We start from the raw sequence: 23,995 nt of genomic DNA on the forward strand, positions 1-23,995 counted from the left end.
TACAGAAAAAAAGGTGAAATACTAGTTATTATGGCCTGCCTGTGTAGAATGTGAACCGATGCTTGATCTACGAGGGATAACGGTGGCTCATTAGGAAAAACACTCACATTTGGTGCTAGAGGTCATCGGATCAATCCCTGCTGGTGCTATGTGAACTTTGTGATGGACAAACACCGTGTGCGAAGGAGTTTCCGGGGTGGTCCCGCTTCCTCCAACTGTTTTCATTCAACCAATTCATTCCATCATCATCCATACGCCCTGAGCCGTAGTTACCTAAAGAACGTATGATAAAGTCAAGTACTTGACCTACTAAGTAGAATTTGGTACGCTACTATTAGACCACGAAGGCCAAAACCGTGAACTGTCGTGCTCATAAAATCAGCGCAATTTGTAGTAATGTTCAATTAGCAAGGGAAATACCAAATGGTGTTACATGTTCCTTTATTGTTTATAGTATGATATTACAAATATAACAAAATATAATGATCAAGTAAATCACCAGGACGCCAGGGTCGATTACTTATACTTGGAACGGTGGCTCAGTGGTTGAGCGTTAACCTCTGGTGCATGGGGTCCCTGGTTCAATCCCATCTCTCGCCAAGTGAACTTTGTGGTGGACAAACACCGTGTGGGAGGGGGTTCTCGGCGATCTCCTTTTCTTCCCACTTTATTCATTCACCATTTCTCCTTTAGCCTAGCCGGCATAACTGTCGGACGTAAAACTCAAAGATTTCATTTTCTTTGTTTTGTTTTCGTATTACTAGTAACAGCAGTAGTGGTATTCGCTGCCGTGTTAGTATTGTAATGAGTAGTAGCAGTAGTGGTAGTAGTAATAGTAGTAGCAGTGGCAGCAGTAGTGGAATTAGCACTAGCATTCGTAATCGTAATAGTAATAGTAGTATTAGCAGTAGTAGTAGTTGTAGTATTAGTATCACATATGGTGTATCAGTTTTACATATCTTCTCTGTTTCTCGTAATTCACTAATGAGTGTAGTATAAGACTTTTACGTCCATGAGCTGTATTATTGTACCTAGGTATAATAAACATGGCTGGACAGAGCAAGCACAGATAACACATAGAGACAGAATAGGGATATAGAAAACAAACCTTGGGTAAAATTTCACACGATTTTCCCATTGCAGAAGGACAAATAGACATTGCAATACTATGACGACACATTTCTCGTTTTCCATTCCATATTGAAGGATTGACTTAAGTTATCAGACTTGCTTGTTCTCAGGCCGATAACGCCCTGCCCGTTTAAAGCCCGGATCGTTTGTGCCAGGCCAGTTTAGGGTCCGGCCCGTTCCACGCCCGGCTCGAGATTTGGGCCGGGCCGGATCGAGCCGGGCACAGAATACACATCCATCCGGGCCTGGGTTTGCAGTGCTCTGTTGTAAATCAACCCTTCTGGTTTTAACGTTGAACATCACAGATCAAAAGCTGGTTATACTATCGAGAAGAAGGCTTTTGGAATCAATTCAGTGTCCAAGAATAAACTTAATCTCCTACATTAACACTCCATTCAAACGAAAGTGTACAAATCATATATCAGTGTACGTCTGATAAAAAGATATCATCACCTGTATCTCTCTACTAAAAAAAAGTGTTATAAATTTACTAGTTCTTCCGTGTTCAATACTGATCCTCATAGATCAAAAATGGTAAGATATTGCAAGAAATCGCTTTTCGATTTTGAGTGAGCGTTGTAAGAATGGTTTGTATTTCGGGCTTTCTCACTCTACGCAAACCAGAAGTGGAAGTTAAAACACAGTTTATTGTAGTGAAAAGAGGTAAAAAAAAGCGATAAGTAGCTTTTAGACACAAATTATGCTATGTATAAGTGTCGGATGTCTTATAGAACGGCTTTGTTCGTCCGTACGTCTGTCGATAGGTATCAGAGCAAAAATGATGAGAGATATCGAAATGCTACCTTTTGCAAACGATTCAGTGTTCCAAGGATGAGTAACATGTTCTCCGTTAACTCACTACTCAAACCGGAAGTGGTTATAATTAGTCAATTCCGATTTCAGAGTTTGTCATCATAGAACGAAAACGGTAACAAATATTAAGAAGTTTTCTTTTTTTTTTTTTCCAAATGATACAGCATCTGAAGACAACATATCATGGCTGTCAAGAACACTTTACCAAGAATGAGGTGGTTCAAATTTATTATTACTTGCGGTTTCGATATCAGTTTCAGCGTTCATCGCCATAGAACGAAAAAAGTAACAAATAGTAAGAAGTAGGTACTTTGCAAACGATTCTTTAGTTTTAAGGCAAGATATCATAAGTAACCACAACACTTTACCGAAACCTGTTCAAAGTTGATAATATTTCCGGTCTAAATATAGATTTGCGTAGAGAGAAAACAGGAAATGCTGTCATTTTTTTTTTCAATCGAATGCGTCCCAATAATAGGTTTCATCTGATCAGTTAACCATCTGTTCACACCAAAAGTGGTTAAAATCTGTCATTTATTGTTTCGACGTTTGCCATCATAGAGTCAAAAGCGCTAAAAGTATGCTAGAAACGGTTTATTGAAAACGATTCAGCGTTTCAAGGCAACATAACTATTTACAACAGTCTACAAAAGTCATAAATGATTCCTATTTTTTATTACTTCCGGTTTCTGTACTTATTTTGAACGTTTGTCGCTATAAAACGAAAACAGTAACATACAGCGAGAAGCTGCTTTATGTAAATGATTCATCGTGTCAAGATAACATATTGTGACTATTTACAGCACTCTACCTAAGCCGAAAGTGTTTCAAATTTACTATTACTTCCGGTTTCAATACTGATTTTCGTAAAGTAAAAACGGTGAATGGCATGAAGATGTGTTTCTTTTCCTGCAATTGATTCAGCGTCACAGGGATAGTTCTCATCTCCTCGTTTGAAGCTTTATATAAACAGGAAGTGATTAAAGTTAGCTATTTCCGGTATCAACGTTTATCACCATATAGCAAACACGGCAATGGATTGCAAAAAGTGTTTTGTTCAAACAATTTAGCTTCTCAAGACATCATATCGTCACCAGGACCGGATCCAGGATTCTCTGAGGGGGGGTTCACCAATAACTAAAAGTACATTTTAATTAAATTTGAGTTTTTTAAATGCCTTTAGGTATCTGTGATGTGAATGAGGAATTCCTTTGAAAATGCTAAGTGTTTGCTCTCGATGAATTATTTTACTTCAACCTTCAGAAAATTTACTTAAACTATTGATTTTGCAAAACTCACTACTAACTTATCACTTTAGGTAGTGTATATTTACAACGAAGGGGTGTGCAAGTGCACTTTTGCATCCCCCTAAATCCGGCCCTAATCGTCACTATTCACAACACTTTACCAAAAATCCGAAGTGGTTCAAATTTATTATTATTGCCGGTTTCAATACTGAATTCCGTAGATGAAAAACAGTAAAGATATGAAAAAAGCTGTTTCTCCCAATCGATTCAATGTCCCAAAAATATATTATATCTCCTACCTTAGTCTTCTACTCAAACCGGAAGTAGTTGAAACAAACGATTGTTTGTTCCAACGTGTATTGTCATAGAATAGAATAGAACAGTAAGGGATAGCGTTTGACTTTTTGATATGGATTCAGCGTCAGAGGAACGGGTTGTATATTTGACCTTATTACTCTACTGCAGAAAATTCTTATAACTGCAGCACTTCCAGTTTGAGTATTGAATTCGTATAGTTTGGAAGTCTTAGTTTGACACTGTCAAATAATATTTATTTCGTTTTTACTTTTAATGAATTCATTACATCAAGAATATATTAACGTTGTAGCTGTATTCCTCTATTGCAACCAAGGCTGATAGATATCAAGTACCTCCTCCGATTATAATATTGATTATCATAGATGGAACATGATAGGAAGCGACAAAAGCGTTTTTGCATGAATTCCGAATCACCAGACTATATCTCATCTCAGTTTTATTCTTCTGCTAAGCTTTCGCGAATAAAAAGAGAAGAGAATACAATTAGTGATATCTAATATCAAAAGTGAACACTTTATCACTGAACTACCATGCCCTCAAATCTTGAAATTCATTTTCATACATACATTTTCAACTCAAAGCAAAGAAGGCAGTTTGCTTTTATGAACTTAAAGAGAGAAAGAAAAAACACCTCTAACAACAGATGTGAACGCTTTGCCAATGAGTTAATGAGCGCTGTATACATAATTAACTCAAAAGTAAGAGTCCATTTATCTTTCATTTTTTTTAATCTTTCGTTTCCTTTATCATTCTTCCGTTCTATTCATTCACAAACGTTACCCTGCATCTCGTCACATTAAAAAATGTTTCTTAAAAAGTTTATATTATCTCGTCTAAAATACTTTTCTATAAAAACCACAGGTGCAATAGACACAAAACCCAATATTTTAAAAATTTCGGAGGTCATTACCCATCTACGCCTTCAAACGAACATACAAACACACTCCACCAAAAGAATAATAAAATAGTGCATTCTATGACCATCTACCCCCCCCCCCTAAGGCGCAACATACACAAAACCTAATATTTTAAAAATTTTGGAGGTCATTACCCACCTATACCTTCAAACGGACATACAAACACCCCTCCGTCAAAAGAAGAGCAAAAGGCTGCATTCTAGGACCACCTAAACCCCTCCTAAGGTAGAATATACATAAACATCAGCATTAAAAAAATTCGGAGGTCATTACCCACTTATGCTAGGGCCTACATTGACCAAACAAAGCGAACATAACGTCACAGGTCACGTGACTTTCTACCTCCGTCAGAAAGTGGCCTTGAATAAAAAGCAAGCCTTGAAAGAGTACGTCACAGCGACCCGTGCGAAATTCCCGTGAGAAATTTTCAAGGTCACTTTCTGACGGACGTATATACATATACTGCTGTCTAGCTACGTCAGTTCGTTAGATGCAGTTATTTGAATCGTTGAACGTTCATATTGAATAATAATTGTCCTGTCCACACGGCTGTTGTTTCCAGGGTTGCAGTGAAATACTATGGATTCCAGGGGCTTCAGCACGCACCTGCAGCCTTGGCAACAAAGCCGTGTTGACTGGAGCATTGCAACACAGAATGCCAACAAAACGCACAGTAACTACTCGAATGATTGTCCCCTACGAACTGAGGCAGCGTGATTGTTGAAAGTTATATTTTTTTCATTGACAACACTATACGTCTGATTATTTTGTCTTCATTGGCATAATATTTCATTGTCAGATATGAAAAGTTTAGAAATGTCCTCGTATAGGAGCTCCTAGCTTAGTGCATGATATAAATATGACAGAACAACAATGTCGTTCATATATTGTATGATACGTTTCAAGAGAAAATTTTTTTACTGTAAATTAAAAAAGGTGTTTTATAGGTGAAATTAAATGTGATGAACACTTAAAGTGTATTTCTTAATGCTAAGTTTACGACAGAAACACACTTTTTGAAATGTTTCATGACTCAATGTCAATGTCACTTTTTAACAATGTGCTTAATTACAGGAAGTCTTATAAATATACAACAATCTATGATACTATCCCATACGCCATTGTATCATGCTTATGCTTCAGATTCTAGTATTATGATGCAAAGTTTATGTTGGACACTCGTTGGTGGAACATCGTAATGGTTCCACCGATGGTTTGAGAGAATGTTAATAACAGCATCGTTGCTACAGATCCTTACGTCTTCCTGTAGCTATCATACTCTCGTTCGGTCGCAGATTCCACTGCTATGATGCCACTTGGTTGCGAAATAAAAATGTTATTAACTCCCTCCATTGGTCTAGTGGGTAGCGTGGACACTATATGGTTCACGTGATCGTTTGATTACCACCGGGGAACATTGAACGCATTACGGTGCTTTGGATTTCACCTTAAACTTAAGGCCAGTGTCTCATATGTCCTCGATGCTGAAAAGGATACTTGAATTAAAATATAAACAAAAAAACATAATTTAAAAGTAAAAGAGTAGAAATAATCAATGTTTGCCCAACTTACAAACTTACACTTAATGAATAAACTAAAACAAATTATGAGGGTATTACTTATTAATAAATTCACAAATATTGAAAAGATAAACATTTAATGTCTTATAAGGCATTATTTACAACAACTACATTTTAAAATCTTTCCTACTTACATACTCTAAAAAAATATTTTTAGGTTAAAGATTTTTGTTTCTTTTTTATTTTTTTTTTACAGATGCACACTTCTTTTCTAAATACAATATTATCAACAAAGAAATAAAATAGTAACACACATACAATTCAAATTAATAATGAAACAAGCAACAGGCATTTTTTAAGTACTCAAATACACTACATGATATTTAACTACAACATTATGTCATAAGCCTATTTTATATATATTATATTTTTAATTAATTATAAAGTCTCTAGGCACTTTCGTAACTGGACTTCTTCGAATGAGAAATTATCTCATATATGTAATTTGAGATGGAACATAATTCATTTTCACCTATTTCATAAAGTGAAATAGTAAATAATTATTTTATCGCTTACATTTGAAAGTAAGATTAAATAACATTAAAATTTGCTTTACTTTGTAAAATGATATTAAACGTGTTAATGCAACGAGGTATGTAAAATTCACACATTTCAAATCACTTGTGATAAGTATGTAGTTAATTTTATTTAAAAAAAATGTTTAGCATATGATAATTCATTCCAAATTGTATAGTCACACACATGAATCGCAGATACTCAATCAAGTGACAAAAATACGTACTATATCGTTCGTTCTCATACATCAACAATGAACAATTTGTATTTTTAAAATAATTCCAACGTTCTTGCATTCCTTTTATATATTTTCACACACAAATATATATTTTTTCATAAACTGTGGAATGTCAGTGTACTTTGCAAGTAAACATTAAATTTCGTAATGAACAATAGAATACCAAAAGTTAATAACAATATGTTGTGAAGTGAACAGAAAGATATTCAGTATATGCAATTTTTTATATTTTCCATTAGCAAAATGACGATTTTATAGCTGATAATTGGGTAATGTAGGTTGAAAATTGTTACATTTATCAAGATCGTTTAATCAGTTTGAAAACTAATCCGTTTTATTTTTTATTACAGAACATTTTCAAATGTCACTGGACTTAGTTGATGTTTTTTTTTAAATAATATTCTTCTCTTATAATTTTAAAACTCAGGATTACTAACCATAAAATAATTACATATTAATTATGGAAACCCATGATGTTTGAAATGAATCTATACATTTATACATTAACAGCAAGAAAATATGTTCATCTATAATTCACTCAAATCATGGCATTAAGTCAACTGTACGGAATCAGGCCTCGTTTCGTTTCATAAACATAATACTCCTGCAACGATCTATTATATTAACCCTCATTTAAGGATGTAACCACGCAGAATGATAAATAGAAAACGAAACTATTCCAATACCAGTGTTTTTTTATACATTTGATAAATTAATGGTTTTCGAGATATCTATTTTAAAGAAAAAGTAAATGTAAATGCTAATATTATATATATATATATATATATATATATATATATATATATATATATATATATATATATATATATATATATATATATATATATATATATATTTCTTGTAAAATAATATATTCCTCCTTGTGTTGAATGCGGGCAACTGGTAAAGTTATTTTTTCCCGTTTATAAAATATAATTTTATTCATTCTTCAATGGTTAGGGTCTACTATTAATTGCATTAAATTAATGTTTTACATGCTGGATTATGATTTTTTTCTACCCCTGAAAGTTTACCAATAAGCAGTGTGCTATTGAATATAATATCATCAATAACTATATAAAATGTCACATTATTTTCTTTTTACGTCGCTAAGAATGTTTCATACACTGCTTCTGAAACATGATTAAGCTACTACATGGCACATTATGATCTCGATATTTTTCTATAGCTTCCATGAGAAACAAACATTTCTACAGAACAATGTCGAAGATCTTAAGATATTTTAAATTGAGATTTTTTAAATAAACATTTGCAGACATAAAAGTACCGAAAAGAAACGCTGCTGTTTCACTTTGCTAACCTGGCTGTTCCCCTTTAAGTCTAGATAGATGCATTATAGTGCATCTTTTATTAGATTCGAGTTTCTCAAAAATTTGCTCCAGAACCAATCTTCTTCTTTGGAACGCTCATCTCATTTCTGTCACTAGAATTCTTCCTGTTGCATATGAAAATTTTATCTGTCCTCTTATGCAAAAGAAGAGTGATATTTTAAAGAAACAAAAGAAAAATCTGACAAAATTTATTTTGTTGTTTTTTTTTTTTTCAACATTGCTCTGATTTGTTCTGCTTATTCCGAACACTGGCCACAATCCAACAGCAGGTATTCCCTACGGTTATGACCTTTGGCTTTCCCTGTTGGCCCAGCACCCAACAACATGACGACCCACCTTACACGTTCACTCAATGTTCACACGAAACATACGTAGTACATCAGTTTACTCTTTTACTTGTATAGGTAACTCACCCCAGCAATATTCTAGGAAGCTGGATGTACACAGAAATTACTAAAGTGAAGAAACATTAAATTACTCTACTCTTAATAATCTGGTGTAACTTTTTAAATTGGAAGTACAGCGGTTCTTAATTTCGAATGTGTGTAAGTATCGCCTTTCACATTAAATGCTAGTACATACCAGCACAGTATTTAGAATATCAAAGTTACGTATTGTGCATTGAATATTGAACATTTTCTTTTCTTGAATAAATCAAATTCAGACATTTGAAGTAAGTTGTGTGTATATCATTAATCCTTAGTAATGAACACGCTAAAATATCTACGATGAAACAATCATGTGATTTAATGCAAAACTAATTACTTAATTAAATGGATTATATAAAATAATTCGTGGGAAGTGAACATAGTAAGTATGAAAGTGAAAAACATATCACACAGAAATTGTAGTATGGCTGATTGACAATTATATATGACAGACCTTCTCCATTCAGAAAACACAAGTATGGTTCATACCGTTTCTGAAGTAACGCGTACAGAAAGAAATGAATCATACAATGTAAAATATTCACTTCACCTTACACGTGGGAGTGAAGTGAATATGCATATGAGGTGAAGTGGTCAGAAGAAATGTCCTCGACATAATGTAAATAACAAGATATAGACTGCTATATAATGAGTATGCGATTAAAGAAAAACACGTACATGATGTGAAGGTACAAAAACTATTGTTGTAGAAATGCTTTAAGAAGCAAATAGACATACCAACCCGAGATCATGTCCAAAGTACCATCCCGGGAGCATTGGGTTGTTTGACCTTACAATAAAAGGCACAATATTTGAGTTCCCAATAGGTCTTGAACGCAGATTTATCCTATATGCGACAGTGATTTAGAAGATGGAGAAGAAATATATGTAAATATGTTATTTCGTCCATATTGTATATGAATGGAATGATTAATGATTAATTATACATGGAATGATTAACAGGACTACACACATCACCCCAAAATACTTTAGCCACTTCACCCCATCTCATCGTCTTTTTCCAAAGCATGTATTGCATATTTATGTTCCCAATATATTGTGGAATATCTATATACATGTGTACCTAATAATCGTCTCAAGCTATTGCGGAAATATTGTGTACAACAATATTACTTCAGGAAAGAATTGTCCCAGTTTCTGACTGTCCCGCGTTATAATAGCAACAAAAAAGGCTACACATCTACTCACCTTCCCTGCTGTCCGTGTTCGCTGCATTCAAGAGTTCGCTTCTTTCCTCTGTACACTACCTTTTTCGACAGCCCCAAACCTAATACTGCACATACAGAGGCTTTGCAAGGTCAGCGCTGATCACACTTTGTTGCCACATATCATTAATTCTATTCACTTCACCCCTATGGTCACTTCACACCGAATTACTCTACCTATTACCAGCTTCGAAGTCAAGAACAACATACTAAAATGTCATATTTCACGCTATATTCTCCAAAGTATTCATCTAACTATTAAATATATGTTATTTTCTCCTTCATGCTTTCGAAGTAAACATACAGAAATTTAATATTTTATAAATATGTTTTTAGCTATGTTATACAGACTGCTAACAACAAACGGTTAGTATTGTTAAGAATTATAAAATTAAGAAAATTGCAAAATAGTTTAAATGAAAAAGAAATCAATATTTCGTAAAAGTTCAACAATATTTTCATCATATTCGATGGCTGTTTTCTTGGTCTATTGATACAGGCTGTTACGAAAAATGAAACTATGATAACAATTTTAGTTCAACTATTACTATTGTGGGTATAACGAATTTAGTGCTTGATAAAGATACTATTTCATACATAAAATTAGAAATGATTTGATCGCATTCTTCTCTGCTTCACCCATACAAATTATACATCGATATATGTTCGCAAGTTGTTCCCAGGTAAGACAAATTGCCAATTATTATTATTATTATTATTATTATTATTATTATTATTATTATTATTATTATTATTATTATTATTATTATTTACATTAATCTACGTTGAATTTAGGTTTATGTATTATAAACGTATTATAAACTATACACCACTCAATGTAAAATCTTATACTCCCATTCATAAGAACGGGGCCACGGGCCTTCTGTGGAAAAGCCTTCACTTCTGCTGCGTGAGATTCCTAGTGCGACAACAGCCCGAGCCAAGTGAGCTCTGTTGTGAACAAATATCACATACGTGGGTTTTCTCGGGATTATCCCGTGTCCTCCCATTCTTCATTCCACCATTATTATATATCTCATCACCACCGTCTCCCTTAGACTTAGTGCACAATTGTGGGATGTTAAACATTGAAAAGAAAAATACCTACACGACAAATTTATTACGTAGTTTAATTTCCATGAAATTTAAATTTCTTGGCCAGATTTACGCTATATGAGACTTGGGGCTAAATATGAGACGTCTTTCTTTACTGGAAATGGAACCAGAGACCCTGTTTCGAAACCTCATTTCTATCCAAGCAAACAAAACACCTGATTTAATCGAAAGTGCATAATATCTTACATAAGCAAGATGGGCCTTGTACAGAGTCGTTCTGACGCGTGATTAGTACCGTACTAAAGAGTTCGACTAACATACGTTTCCTGCAGTAGTCAGGCTTTTATTATGACGCTAAGCACACGCCAAAACGATTCTAAATAAGGCGGCTTGTGTATATACACCTTATTAAATTCAACATTTTTTTTCACAAGTTGATTCTCAGCTTCCTGGGATTATGCTAGAATTGATGACAATTTCGAAGATTTTTTCTTGCGTTTGACTTTTATAAGTACATGTTTCCTTGTTTGTTAATTTATTTATTTGTTTATTTTTATATGCTTTGCTGATCTTGTATTATATATGGAAATTTGAAAGTGAAACCACTTAGCCACTACAACAAATATTACTGTCATGGATTATCAAAATATAAAATTGGAACTACATTTTTTTTTCTATAAAAAGAACTCCAAATAAAGCAAATGCCATGAATTTAGTATTCTTATGATCACAGATAGCAGCACGGTATTATTATATTGTATTTTTGAGTATGCAAAAGAGGTACCATTGTTTTTTCAATTCATCACTTATCAGAGAAATTTACTATGTCGTGGATATTGTCAACTATATTCCAATAAAGATTTTCCTTATTTCCTTTCTTAAATATGCTTTCTTAATGTTTTATGTATTTTAATCAACATACATTGCTAAATCATCTTCTTCGTACGTATATTATAATTGTCGGCGAATTTCCACCACTCAAATAAGTTTCACATACTTCGAATACGCTGCCATTCTTGCCAACACTTTCACACTCTCACTCATACAAATTTCTAATAATAACTTCATTTGTTCTTACAAGAAAGAAAAAGTAATTATTTCGCAAATTAGAATTTGTCTAGATTTCTATTGTTCTTCACTTTTGTAATAATTTGAAATTGTCTAGAGTAACATTGTCTTATTATTATTCATTTTTTTGTAGTAATGTTAATTTTACAAATATAATTCCCAATTGCAATGTTTCTTGAAAATGTGGGATGATAAATTTTCATAAGAAATTTCAAAAACGTAGTCTGAAAAAGAATTAGTAGCAGTAATATTTTCAACATATTATTTTTTTCTCGAAAATACACTTTTCACTTTCACTTTTCACATATTTACGACCATCAAATATTAGATATTAACATCAGTAGTACTTTACACACTGCATATCAAGAAAATATTCATGCACAGCCGACAAATTGTAGTCAAACACGACTTACGTAATAATCGTTTCTGTACACGTAGGGTTGTTCCTTTGACTTTATGTCTGAATTTATACCATCGATTACAAACGAAGAGAAAATCGGATTCAACTTTGAACCAAGTAGTGACAAACTATCACTAGTAGGGAAATATTTAACTGCTTGGCTATGGAATATATTTTGGGTCCTTGATTTGCCATCTCACACTCTCCGGTCTCAGGTGTATACATCATACAGTGTTCCTAGAATAAAAAATGATAGTTTTACTAAATTAAGCCATACTATATATATATATATATATATATATATATATATATATATATATATATATATATATATGTGTGTGTGTGTGTGTGTGTGTGTGTGTGTGTGGGTGGGTGGGTGTGTATTACCATCAAATATACAAATTAATTATATATGTTAAGAAGTAGCGAACACAGAGTGGTTATCGTATTGAATACTCTTTCATAAATCATATTGATTCAGATCTTGAAACAAAATAATGGAATCATTGATTTGTAATGGTTCTTTTTTCCTAATGGTATTTTCTTTTTCAATAAAATTTAAAAATATTACTTCAATGTACTCGCATAAAACTGCCTCCGTATCATGCAGCCTTTCAAATCCCACTGATAAATGTGTAGTAGATATTGAGTACAAATAATATAATCTTGCCGATTCCTAATTTTGTTCGTTTGCTTATTGAAGTATTTTGTTTGTTTTAAGACTCTGATTAATTTATGAATACTACACCAAGAGGATATAACAGACTAATGAGACTAGTGACTAGTGAGACTAATGATATGTGTAATATACCTACTTTGTGTTCAGAAAATGGAAATTTTCCTTACATAGAATGATTCAATGACATATTAAATAGACTTACTACCAACTCACATAAATTTATATTGGCCGTATCATTGACCTCGAGATAAATTAAAATTGTCCCATATATCTTGGGAAGCTACATAAAAGTGCATCAATGATATACTCAAAAGTATATTAATGGTATGTAAATCTTTGGACTGCCTTTTTTTTAAAAAACGGGTACATGCGGTAAACTTAAGATAGATTAAAGTAATCAAATCCTTAAAACACAACAACGAAACCTCTGTGTTGTAAAGTGTGTCCTGGCGGAATAAGGAACACATACGCGATAGTTTACCGATTTATATCAGTTACTATGGGTTTTCTTTATATTGGGAACCACTAGAACGTTTCTTCGTCTTGCCATACAAACTCATGGTGTGCTTATCCCACGGAGTATTAATCACTACCTGCAAGTCAGATATAAACATACCCCACATTAACCTGATTCGTCTCCTACCCGTTCTCTAATAACACGAGTGCGGTACTGATATCGTCTTGCCTGTCACGTTAAGGGTTTATCTTAAAATCCTAAGTCTATATTATATGTTTGGTATAAAGCCATGCTATTTTGTTGCAGACATATTCACGACATTCTTGTTCCTTTCCACCATATCACTAACTCTTTTATCATCATGGCCTTAACTTTACTTTCTGTTTTTTTTTTTTTTTTTTTTTTTTTAGCTCGCATAATATCAAAGCAGAGCGTTAAGACAAAGACTTTCTTTTTTTCTTAAAAAAAGCACTCGGTGATCCACAAGAAAGGGGATATTTTGCTGGACACGATTGGGTCACAGGTTAATTATGTCTTCCAACTACAGCACTTATTTCCGACTCGATGTTCTATGACGTCAGAGTTTGCTTTCTCATTCACCAGGTGAACATACGAGACGTAGCAGGTACAGCGATGACACGCAAGAAATTACACGGACACTGCCAACATTGTTCTACACTCTTCGCCTTCTCTTCTCTTATTTAATGCTTCTCTGTAAAACTGCTATAAATTTAATGCGTGCTCTGATGTACTCCCATGCGCAATAAAAATTGCACGTATACTGTAATTCACGATTTTTCGCATTTATTCAATTTTCCTCATGATTATGAGTAAAATTCAGTTATTAGTAGGTGGAGATAATAGAAAGCAATCCATCTAAGGAGATGTCTCCAAAAAATATATATAATAAAATAATAAAAATATAAGCAAAAAACAAAATTGTGCTCGGTTTTGTATATACTGGCAATCATGATTTCTAGGGATTTTTTTCAGTAGCAAAGAACGATTGCGGAGGAAAATTGACAATAGGCAGTGAACGAGCTGGCGGAAGGAACCACTCTTCTCTTTGCACCTACTTATTACCTATACCTTAACGTTGGATACACTAGCTCTAACCGGGAATCAAATCCAGAACCAATGCACTTGAGCCATTTGGCCACAACAAGGCACATTTAAAAAGAAGTTTCGATTTTGTTAGGAAAATTGTGATTAGGTGTAACATTTAAGCATATATTTAAGAATGGGTACGAATGAAACGCACTGAATTTTCTCGCTCAAATTTCTTAAACTGACTCATGTTAGGCTGCAGCTATCACTAAAACATTTATTTGGGAAATGCGAATAAAATAATGTGTTTTGGAAAACTTAGTTCGAAGCAACGTACGTCCAAATGTAAAGTACCCATTGGTCATATTTATGTTAGAAATAACTTATGCCATATATTAGAATTATTAAGGAAATAATTGTATGTGAACTATGAGCAAAAGCGTCTGAGTACTTTCTGAGAAAATCGTCAAAAAAGTCATCCCCAAGTATAAAACATCCCTTGCATATCTTTTCAGAACAAACGAGTTATGCTATTTATGAAATACGAACAAAATTGCCTGAGTCGTTCTCGACAAAATCGTAGGGTAAAACTTGCTCCGAAAAGTAGTATACCACTCCTAGCTTTTTAGGATGTTGAATTATACCATATCGTTAGGTTATTTATGTAACATTTATTTATGAAATATGAACAAAATTGCGTCAGGCGTTAATAGCAAAATCGTCGAAGAAGAGTAAACTACCCCTTCTGAATGCTTACAGAACGAATGAGTTGTGTCATATTGTTAGGCTATTAATGATACATTTATTTATGAAATGTGATTGAGAAAATTGTTCGAAAAAACGCATCCCATACAGTAAATTACACCTTATGTATTTTTTCAGAGCAATGATTCATACTACGGTGAAGGGTTATTAATAAAATATATATTTGTAAAAAATAAGCACAATCTTTACAGCTGTTTTTGAGACAATTTAGTTATTTTAAATTTTCATCCTTCAGTAAGCTACCCTTATTTTTAGGTGTCGAAGGATATAGAATTCGAAACGATAAAGTGTTATAAAAGCTTCATGTCTAGAATTCGGTTCAGATACTCCGAACAGTATGGTTTCTATTTGAATGCATGTAAAAGCGTGACGAATCGACAGACGAACAGATGGACAGACATCAAAATCACTTTTTCGATATGTGGGGACGTGAAACTTGAATTCATTGAAATCTCGAATTCGATTTTTATCACTATCACTACAATTTCTTCTTTCGTCGCTTGAACGTGAAAACGAATAGGAATACAACGACACGTAAGGTGATAATTTGTAACTTAAAACTTAAACTTAATGAATTACGTTTAATGTGTTGACATGCTAGAAAAAAAGTTTATGCCTGTTTGTTTTATCATTTTAATATCAGTTTTTCACGCTACTATATAATGTAGAAATATGGTATGATTATCGTTCATATTCATGCTATCTTTTGGAAATATTCGTGTTCCGCATACATAGATCTATATACCGCACTTATCCGTGTATGGCGCGCACATTTTCTGTACAAAAACGAAGTCAAAAAACAGGGTGCGCGGCATACACGAGGAAATGTAGAATTGACTGAGCCACCAAAGCATTATAATCACGGGGAGTTTTTATTAATCTAATACTGGAATATTGTGAGTAATTTTGCAAGAATAGAAAAGTTTTAATATAAAATGACAAGTTACAGCTCATCTTTCCTCTTGCATCTACATGAGCGGCCGATCACAAAAATACCGTACATGTACTACCATCTATTTGCCAAGTCTTCAACCATGCACTAGTTTCCAATAAGGATCAATGGATGGCTATTGCAGCTGATGACAATTGACTAGCTTGCAGCGTACTTGGAAATTCTTACTATGGCCACTTTTGGCGCCCGTGCATCCTTTCGTAAATTAATGGCATTAGTGGTATTTGAAGCCCAGTCGGATTTGTTATTCTGTGAAGCAGTTAGACCTACTAACATTCAAGTACACCGTGTTATGTTGGTGAGTACCGATATACCATACGTGAAAGTCTGTGATTTGTGTGGTTTTACGTGCTGTTGTTAAGAACATAAACATGTGTGCCGTGATTAAGATAAGATCATAAAATTGATGTGGGCTGCTTACATGAGTTTTTTTTTTAATTTTAACGTTCCAGAAATTGCCGGTGCGCGACTTACACGGGGGCGCGGCATACACGCGTAAATGCGGTAATTTATTTTCGTTCAACGAAAGCATTCTTTATTCTTTACACATACTTATGATTGCATTTCTTTCACTTGTGGATATGAAAGAGAGAGAGAGGGGGGAAGAAAGTCAATACTCTAAAAAGAAAAGAACACAAGCACACACACATACATACATACAAAAGGTTAATTTGACATCAGCCTTTTCCTTTCTTCCTTTCTTCTCAACAACAAGCTATTCTACAGTACTTCATTCGATGTAACGTCTTGTCAACGTAACAAGGGGTAAGAGTGGAAATACTGTCAAGGTCGCGTATGTTCTTTTTCCTGTTCCTGACACACAAATCCGAAGTAAGTTGTCTGCTGTTCAAGAACGGGCAGGGGAGGTGTAACATACAAGACCATAAACTGAAAACAATCGCTGTTATACACGAATAGTATTCTAATCCTGAATAAATAGGTCGACTAAAAGACGCTATCAATAAGTTATTTCCTTATTATATTGTTTCGGTATTTATTAACATCAAAGTTATACACTTCCTATAATGTTTTGTATATATATATATATATATATATATATATATATATATATATATATATATATATATATATATATGGGATGGGATGATGTAATTCGATCTCGTGTCAAAATAATAAAATAACTGCTAGTCTGCCACTCTATCCGCTTAACCACCGAGACTACGTTTTGTTTGTTCTCTTTTTCTTAACAAATAATTCTCATAACGGTGCGTATCGCTTCGAACCTTAAGATAAGAGTTTTTTTTTCTGTTTATTTCTATATTTTCGTATGACATCTTAGTTACAGAAGCTAATTTATATTTGACACACCGTCCAGACACTAGGTTTAAACCAATAAATTCAATATTTTACTCCACTTTCCAGTTCCTTCCGCCAGCTCGTTCACTGCCTATTGTCAATTTCCCTTCGCAATCGTGCTTTGCTACTAAAAAATCCCTCGAAAGCATAATTGCCAGTATACACAAAACCGAGCGTAATTTTGTTTTTTTGCTTATATTTTTATTATTTTATTATATTTTTTGGAAATATCTCCTTAGATGGATAGCCTTCTATTATCTCCACATACTAATAACTGAATTTTACTCATAAACGTAAGGAAAATTGAATAAATGCGAAAAATCTGAGTTACAATATACGCGCATTTTTTTTTTTTTTTTTGCGCATGTGGGTACATCGGCCATCTGAAAATGGATGATCCAGATCGCCTCCAGTATTTACCTCCGCGAATGTAAGCGACTTGCAGAGCAATATTTTCATTGCCGAAACCTTTATACCGCCTACCGTAAGCTATTCATCGTAGATAGTTTCTTTTACAGAGCTCTCGTGATAATTAGTACTATTGGTATACACCAGAAATAGTCAACCATTTTTAAATTGGAGAAAAATGTTAGAAATTGCATCATAATCCGTCATAGAAATCTTTTGCGTACGTTTTTTTTTATGAGCAGAAAAGTAAAATAATTACATAGGTAATAATAGTGCATTTAAAATGTTTAAATTCTAAGTCTTAACAAAATCACAGACAGTTTCAATCAGAGAAAAGTAGAATATACATAGATGTAAAAGAAAATTTTAAAAATTTCATTTTTTTCTCTGTCCAAAACAGACTTTTAATTTGCTATTTTAAAAGTTCTGTTATGTTTTTATTATGTCCAATGTATTGATTGCCCAATTAGTTGTTAGGCTATATGCATAACGTACAAACCAAAATACTTTACACTATAATATGCCAAGAAGGTAATGTCCTACTACCATGCCAAGAATTATTCAGTCTGGATGAGTTCGGTTGATTTTCTTTCGAAAATGTTTTATAAAATTTGACCAAAAACAGGAAGCAGAAGCCTACACAACATAGCATTTCACATGTTTATACAGTAGGTCAACGCATACCATTATGCCAAGTTTTATCCCCGTAAGACGATTTCGATGTGTGATATTCGTTTGAAAAAATAAGCATCAAAATTTGACCGTCCACGACTGTTCATGACTCGCGCACTGAAAGTCTGCACAACATAATATTTCACAGGCATATACACAAGGTCAAACTCTACCACTAAGCCAAGTTTGATCCTGATCGGATGAGTTCGGTATGTACACGTTTTTTTCTTTTTGTTTTGTTTTCGAAAATGATTCAAATTTGACCATTAATAATTCGGGTACTGAAAGTCAGATCAACATATTGTTTCACACGCTTTTGTAAAATGTCAAGGTCTACAACTAAGCCAAGTTTGATTATAACCGGATGAATTTGCTATATTGTTTTGCTTTCTTTGTTCTGAAAATATGACTCAAAATGTACCTGATCCTAACATTGTATTTCACAGGCTTTTATAGCAAATCAAGGTCTAACACCATACCAAGTTTTATTCTGATTGGATGAGATTGGTTGAATTCATACGATGAACAATGCTCCTTTTTTTACAAAAAAAGAAGGAAAGAAACAATCAAATTACGAACGAAAATACTACAAGAAAAACACCAACGAAGAATAAATAATTTTAAATTCTACCAGAAATTAAAAACACCTTTAAATTTTTCAATTCCTCTTCTTTATATTCATAATTTTGCTTTTGGCTGACTACTCAAATGATCTTGGTGGGCCACAATTTGGCTCATATCTCATTAGGGATGCATTCGAGTCGAGTCGAGTCGAGATTTAAGCCTGTCTCGACTCGTCTCGAGAAAATGTTGTCTCGACTCGTGTCTCGACTCGAAAATATGTTTCTGTCTCGACTCGTGTCTCGACTCGACAGTCTCTGTCTCGACTCGACTCGAATTCGAGTCGAGACGTCTCGAAATTCGAGTCGAGACAAAATGTACAAGTTAAAATATACACACACATCAGAAAGCCATCATGACTACCTACCTAATTGTCAGTATGTCGAATTTTGGCATGGATAAAAACGGCGACACGTCTTGGCATACACGCAATGATCCTTGATAGGTCGCTGGAGAGAGCTGGCACCACATGTGCTCACTCAGGTCACCTAATTCCCGTAAATTCCGGGAAGGGGGGCGATGTGCTCTGACGTCACGTTCAATCACATCCCACAAGGGACATCACTCAAATGTGCGGCTCCAATTTCAATGAAACTTTTTTTGCTGATAGAAGGCATGTATGCATCATTACTTGTGATGACAAATTTTTGCCATGGTGCATGTTTTCTATTTTTTTAATAATTTTTAAGAGTTGTGATGTGGTTATTAGAGATTACTACAGAAGTCCCTTACTACCCTTTGTAAACGGAGCGTTAATGAAGAAAAAAACATGTGGATACATATAAATCCTGGGGGGAAGTCGTATGGTAGATATGACCTTGATGGCAGCCATCTTGAAATCCACCATTTTGAATTAAGGTCAAGTTTTCAAAATGGGAATAGGGTAATATGATACATAATTTCGGGCTAGAATTTAATTAGAAAAATAATGGTGAGGTTAGTTTTAAGATACACCCATTTGGGGGAAAGTTACAGGCATATTAATTGTTTTTACTTACTGTGTGCGTAAGTCCCTTCTTACTTTCGTCCCAAGACCAGTAAATCGATCTCAACGGCAGTGCCCGGTTTCGCACTAGTGTTTAGAAATCTTTAAACTCACTTGAGGCAATATTTGTGGATTATTGTATTGTATTTTGCCTTTAATTAAATTTGAACCCACTTCATGATCTTGTGTAAAGTATCACTAAAAGAGAATTTCTGTTTTTATGGAGAACGTAAGCATGGCAATTATAAAAGATGAGTATGGTGCATATGTATTTATAAGAAAGTCTTTTGTGGTTCCGCCAATTTATTCTTTAGTTGTTTTTTTTTTCAAAATACTCTCATAAATAAAAGAGCTATTATACAATCTCTTACCACTATTCTTTAATACTTATAAAATTTTATTTGTTGTAAAAGCACTGGCGAGATATTTCTTAACGCCCACTAAAATTATGGTGGAGCTCCTTCGTGGCTAACGGTTAGCATACTTGCCTTTGGCGTGGGAAACTTGGGCTTGATTCCCGGTGGGAGTTCATGTGGTTCGGATTCCACGTTAATCAGTAGGTCCACGTCTCACATAGCCTCGCTGCTGAACGGGACGTTAAACTCAATCAATTAAACTAAAAATTATGGTTTTGACTTTATTATGATGTCATTAGTTTAAACGCCCAACTGCCCAGTAATTATAAACATTGACTACATTATAAAATTGTAATTTGTGACGACTAAAATATCAGAAATTAAAGATTATTCTTTGGGTTTTGGAACATTTTCAAAAACGTGAAAAACTGGTACTGCACCGATACAACACACCTTTTGGATTTGTCATAACATGTCTTACATAGCTTTGGTTCGATTCTCAACACGGACTGCAACTACCCGTCAAATTGTGCATCCGAAAGGCACTCTTTGTTAAACCTCGCTTATCACCGCTCATCTTAATAATATATATAACTTCACCGCGAAGCAAATGTTGCATTTCTCTCTTTCATCCTAACACAAAACAAAACTAACCACAGCTGTGACACGAAGGAGCTATTTCGAAAAGAAACAAGCTGTGCTTCATAGAGATGTGTACCAAATGATAGAAGTATAAAGTATTGTTTTCTTTCCTGTTTATTGATATCAGTTGGTGTTCTTAATGAGTTTACTTATTAGTTTAGAAAGAGTATATATGGAATTTGGACATATGTTGTACGTATTCTCCTGAGAAATTGATGAGACCAGAAAAGTTATAAGGACAGATGGAATAGGTTTAAGCGCATCTACGTGACTTTATCAAATATTTATTCTCCGTAATGGTACCACGCGGAAAACTTGGTATAGGCCTTCTTTTATCTTTGCCTCCCTGTGTTAGCTGTTTCGTATCATATATATCGGATGGTTTTGATATTTCTTCTGATCATTGAAACAACAATGGTACCTGTGTGCGTGCAGAAATGCAAAAGCACAAGGTAACTTCCTATTTGTTTTGGAAACAACAAACCCATTTCACGTGTGCGAGAGAAATTGAGCACAGCGAGATCGGGTGTTTACTCACGGTCAGTTCACAGCAGGAGTCCATGGTAAAAGATTTGGCTATCTCGAATACACTCGCAAAACCTTACAAATACAAAAGACTGCGCTTCAAAGAAAGTTTAGACACAGATGTTTCAATTTTCTTTTAACATCTTTCTTCAGCAAAAGAGTCGGTTCATTGTATTCGAAAAAGGGAAAAGAGAAAGGGTGAATTTATATTTTATGTGGGGGTAACGTTGTAAGTAGTATAAACAATACATACCGCTTCCGACTCTGTACTGAAGCACTTCCTTTAGCGGTATATCACTAGATGTATCCTGACCCTCATCCCACCTCAAGTTGTAAAGTAGAAAGGGACAGAAGTATTCAACATGACTGCGCACTTGAGTTTCAGTTCACAATACGAAAACCAGTGAGCAAGTAAACAGTCTTTTGTAGGATCGTGTTTTACTTCTTGAATTTGTTTTTGAACATTTCTGTGAATTCAACAACAGAACGCACTAGAAATACGGACTTGTTTCTACTCCAACCATTACTTTCGCTCCAACCCAGGGATGCCACATTTATGATTTCGTACTAGATTTAGTGATTTTACTATTGAACTAGTGATCTAGTACGTACTTTGGGTAAATAGGCACATTCTAGTGATTTTTTGCATTTTTTTCTGATGCAGACAAATGAGAAGGAAATGGTTCTTAAAATAAAAGGAAGAAGTATATTGCAGTTCAAAACAAATTTAGAAACCTTAAATTATTTTTTTTTTCCCTCTGACTGAATGAAAGCCCTGCTGTGGCGGCCTTAGGTAAGCAACGGCTATCTTTGGTCCGCTACCTCCTTTTGTTAGCCGACATGAGATGGGTTACTTTTTTCTGGAAGAAAGTGAAGAAATAATTATCCAGTACATTTACGTTTTGTCAGGCACACAGGCGCAGTCTGTACTTGTTTCGTAACGAATTTTAGCAACATAACATAAATGAAACATATGTACCAGAAAATAGAGGCGGTACAAACGGAAATTTTCATCTGTGACACATTTGATGAGAAATATAGTTAGATGTCACGTACAAGCAATTTAAACATGTCCTATCCTGTAATTCTATTCGTATGTTTATGTAGGTGAGACTTGAGAAATCAAGAAACAATAATAACTGGTTTTCTTCCAGGGGAAAAATCTAAATGTGAAGGGGTGTTACACTGGGACTTTAATTGCGTCCTTTCTACAAGATTAACAAGTAATAGCAATTTTTTAATTTATTTTAGTTCTTGGGGAGAGGAAGATGGAAGCGAACCCTCGTAAGGACCTCTGCAAGGAAACATGAATACTATCCGCCACTGTTTGTTACATTACACAAAATAGTTATATATATATTACACAAAATAGTTATATATATATAGTTGAGTTTTAGTCAGGGTTTTCATTCTGCAGGAGAGGGGGGATAGTAATACCTGACGAACATTTTCTATTCTCAGAGCGTTGCAATGATAGCATTTCCGTCATTATAACTTGGCCAAGCTAGTTGCATTATATGTAAGGATTAAGTTAGCCTAAAAAGCTTAAATTTCTATGGCTGTTTTACTCTGTACCCATGTTTCTCATTTTCGGTCTACGGGACTCTGTGTCCGGAAATTTTCGATGGCTTCCAAGTCGGAAAATAAGTGTATCAAAGGCATATATATTATATCTATGGTTATATGAGGCATGGATCTACAGTTTAAAGTGAGATACCGGTAACAACTTCATGAGCTTCCACCGTAAATCGAACCAGAGTCTCCCGCGATCAACGCGTATGTGTTAACCATACAGCCACGAGGAAATTCACATAAGCACACACACATATATATTGTTGAGTTGATTTTGACTTTACCGTCTCTTTCAGCAGCGAGGATATATGAAATGTAGACTTACTGATTAACGTAGAATCCGAACTACATGAGCTCGCGCCGGGAATTGATCCCGAGTCTTCCACGGCAAAGACGCGTACACTAGCCGCGGAGTTCACACACACACACAGAATCAGAGTCCTCACACACCAAGGGTGAGAGCTGTGCCACTGAGTCACAGCGGCCACGGGGCTAGGTCGAGTCCAATTTACGTTCACAGTTTCTTAGTACATAAATGTTACGATTATGAAATAGATTTTCCTTAATGAGCTGCATAAAAACAAAAGCTTTCGAAATGCATTAAACAATTAGCTCGGTTTGAGTGTGAACTTAAAGTTATATCAGAGTGTAAATACGGATACGCACCAAAGCTCGAAAACTTAATACATTATTTCTCCTATATAGTC

General features: G+C 34.4%; 1 protein-coding gene across 1 annotated transcript in view; it reads right to left on the reverse strand.

Annotated features, from left to right (window-relative positions):
* Positions 1 to 6,064: 6,064 nt before the first annotated feature.
* LOC145688171 (uncharacterized) overlaps positions 6,065 to 23,995 on the reverse strand; it is a 779,558-nt gene continuing 761,627 nt past the window's right edge. The window contains exon 6 of the mRNA XM_081762011.1: positions 6,065 to 12,527. Coding sequence (XP_081618137.1) covers positions 12,393 to 12,527 — 135 coding nt within the window. The 3' untranslated portion in view covers positions 6,065 to 12,392. The remainder of the gene's footprint in view (positions 12,528 to 23,995) is intronic.

The sequence above is a fragment of the Thermobia domestica genome, chromosome 6, assembly GCF_964235325.1.
Source record: "Thermobia domestica chromosome 6, izTheDome1.hap1.1, whole genome shotgun sequence".
NCBI classification, from domain to species: Eukaryota; Metazoa; Arthropoda; class Insecta; order Zygentoma; family Lepismatidae; genus Thermobia; species Thermobia domestica.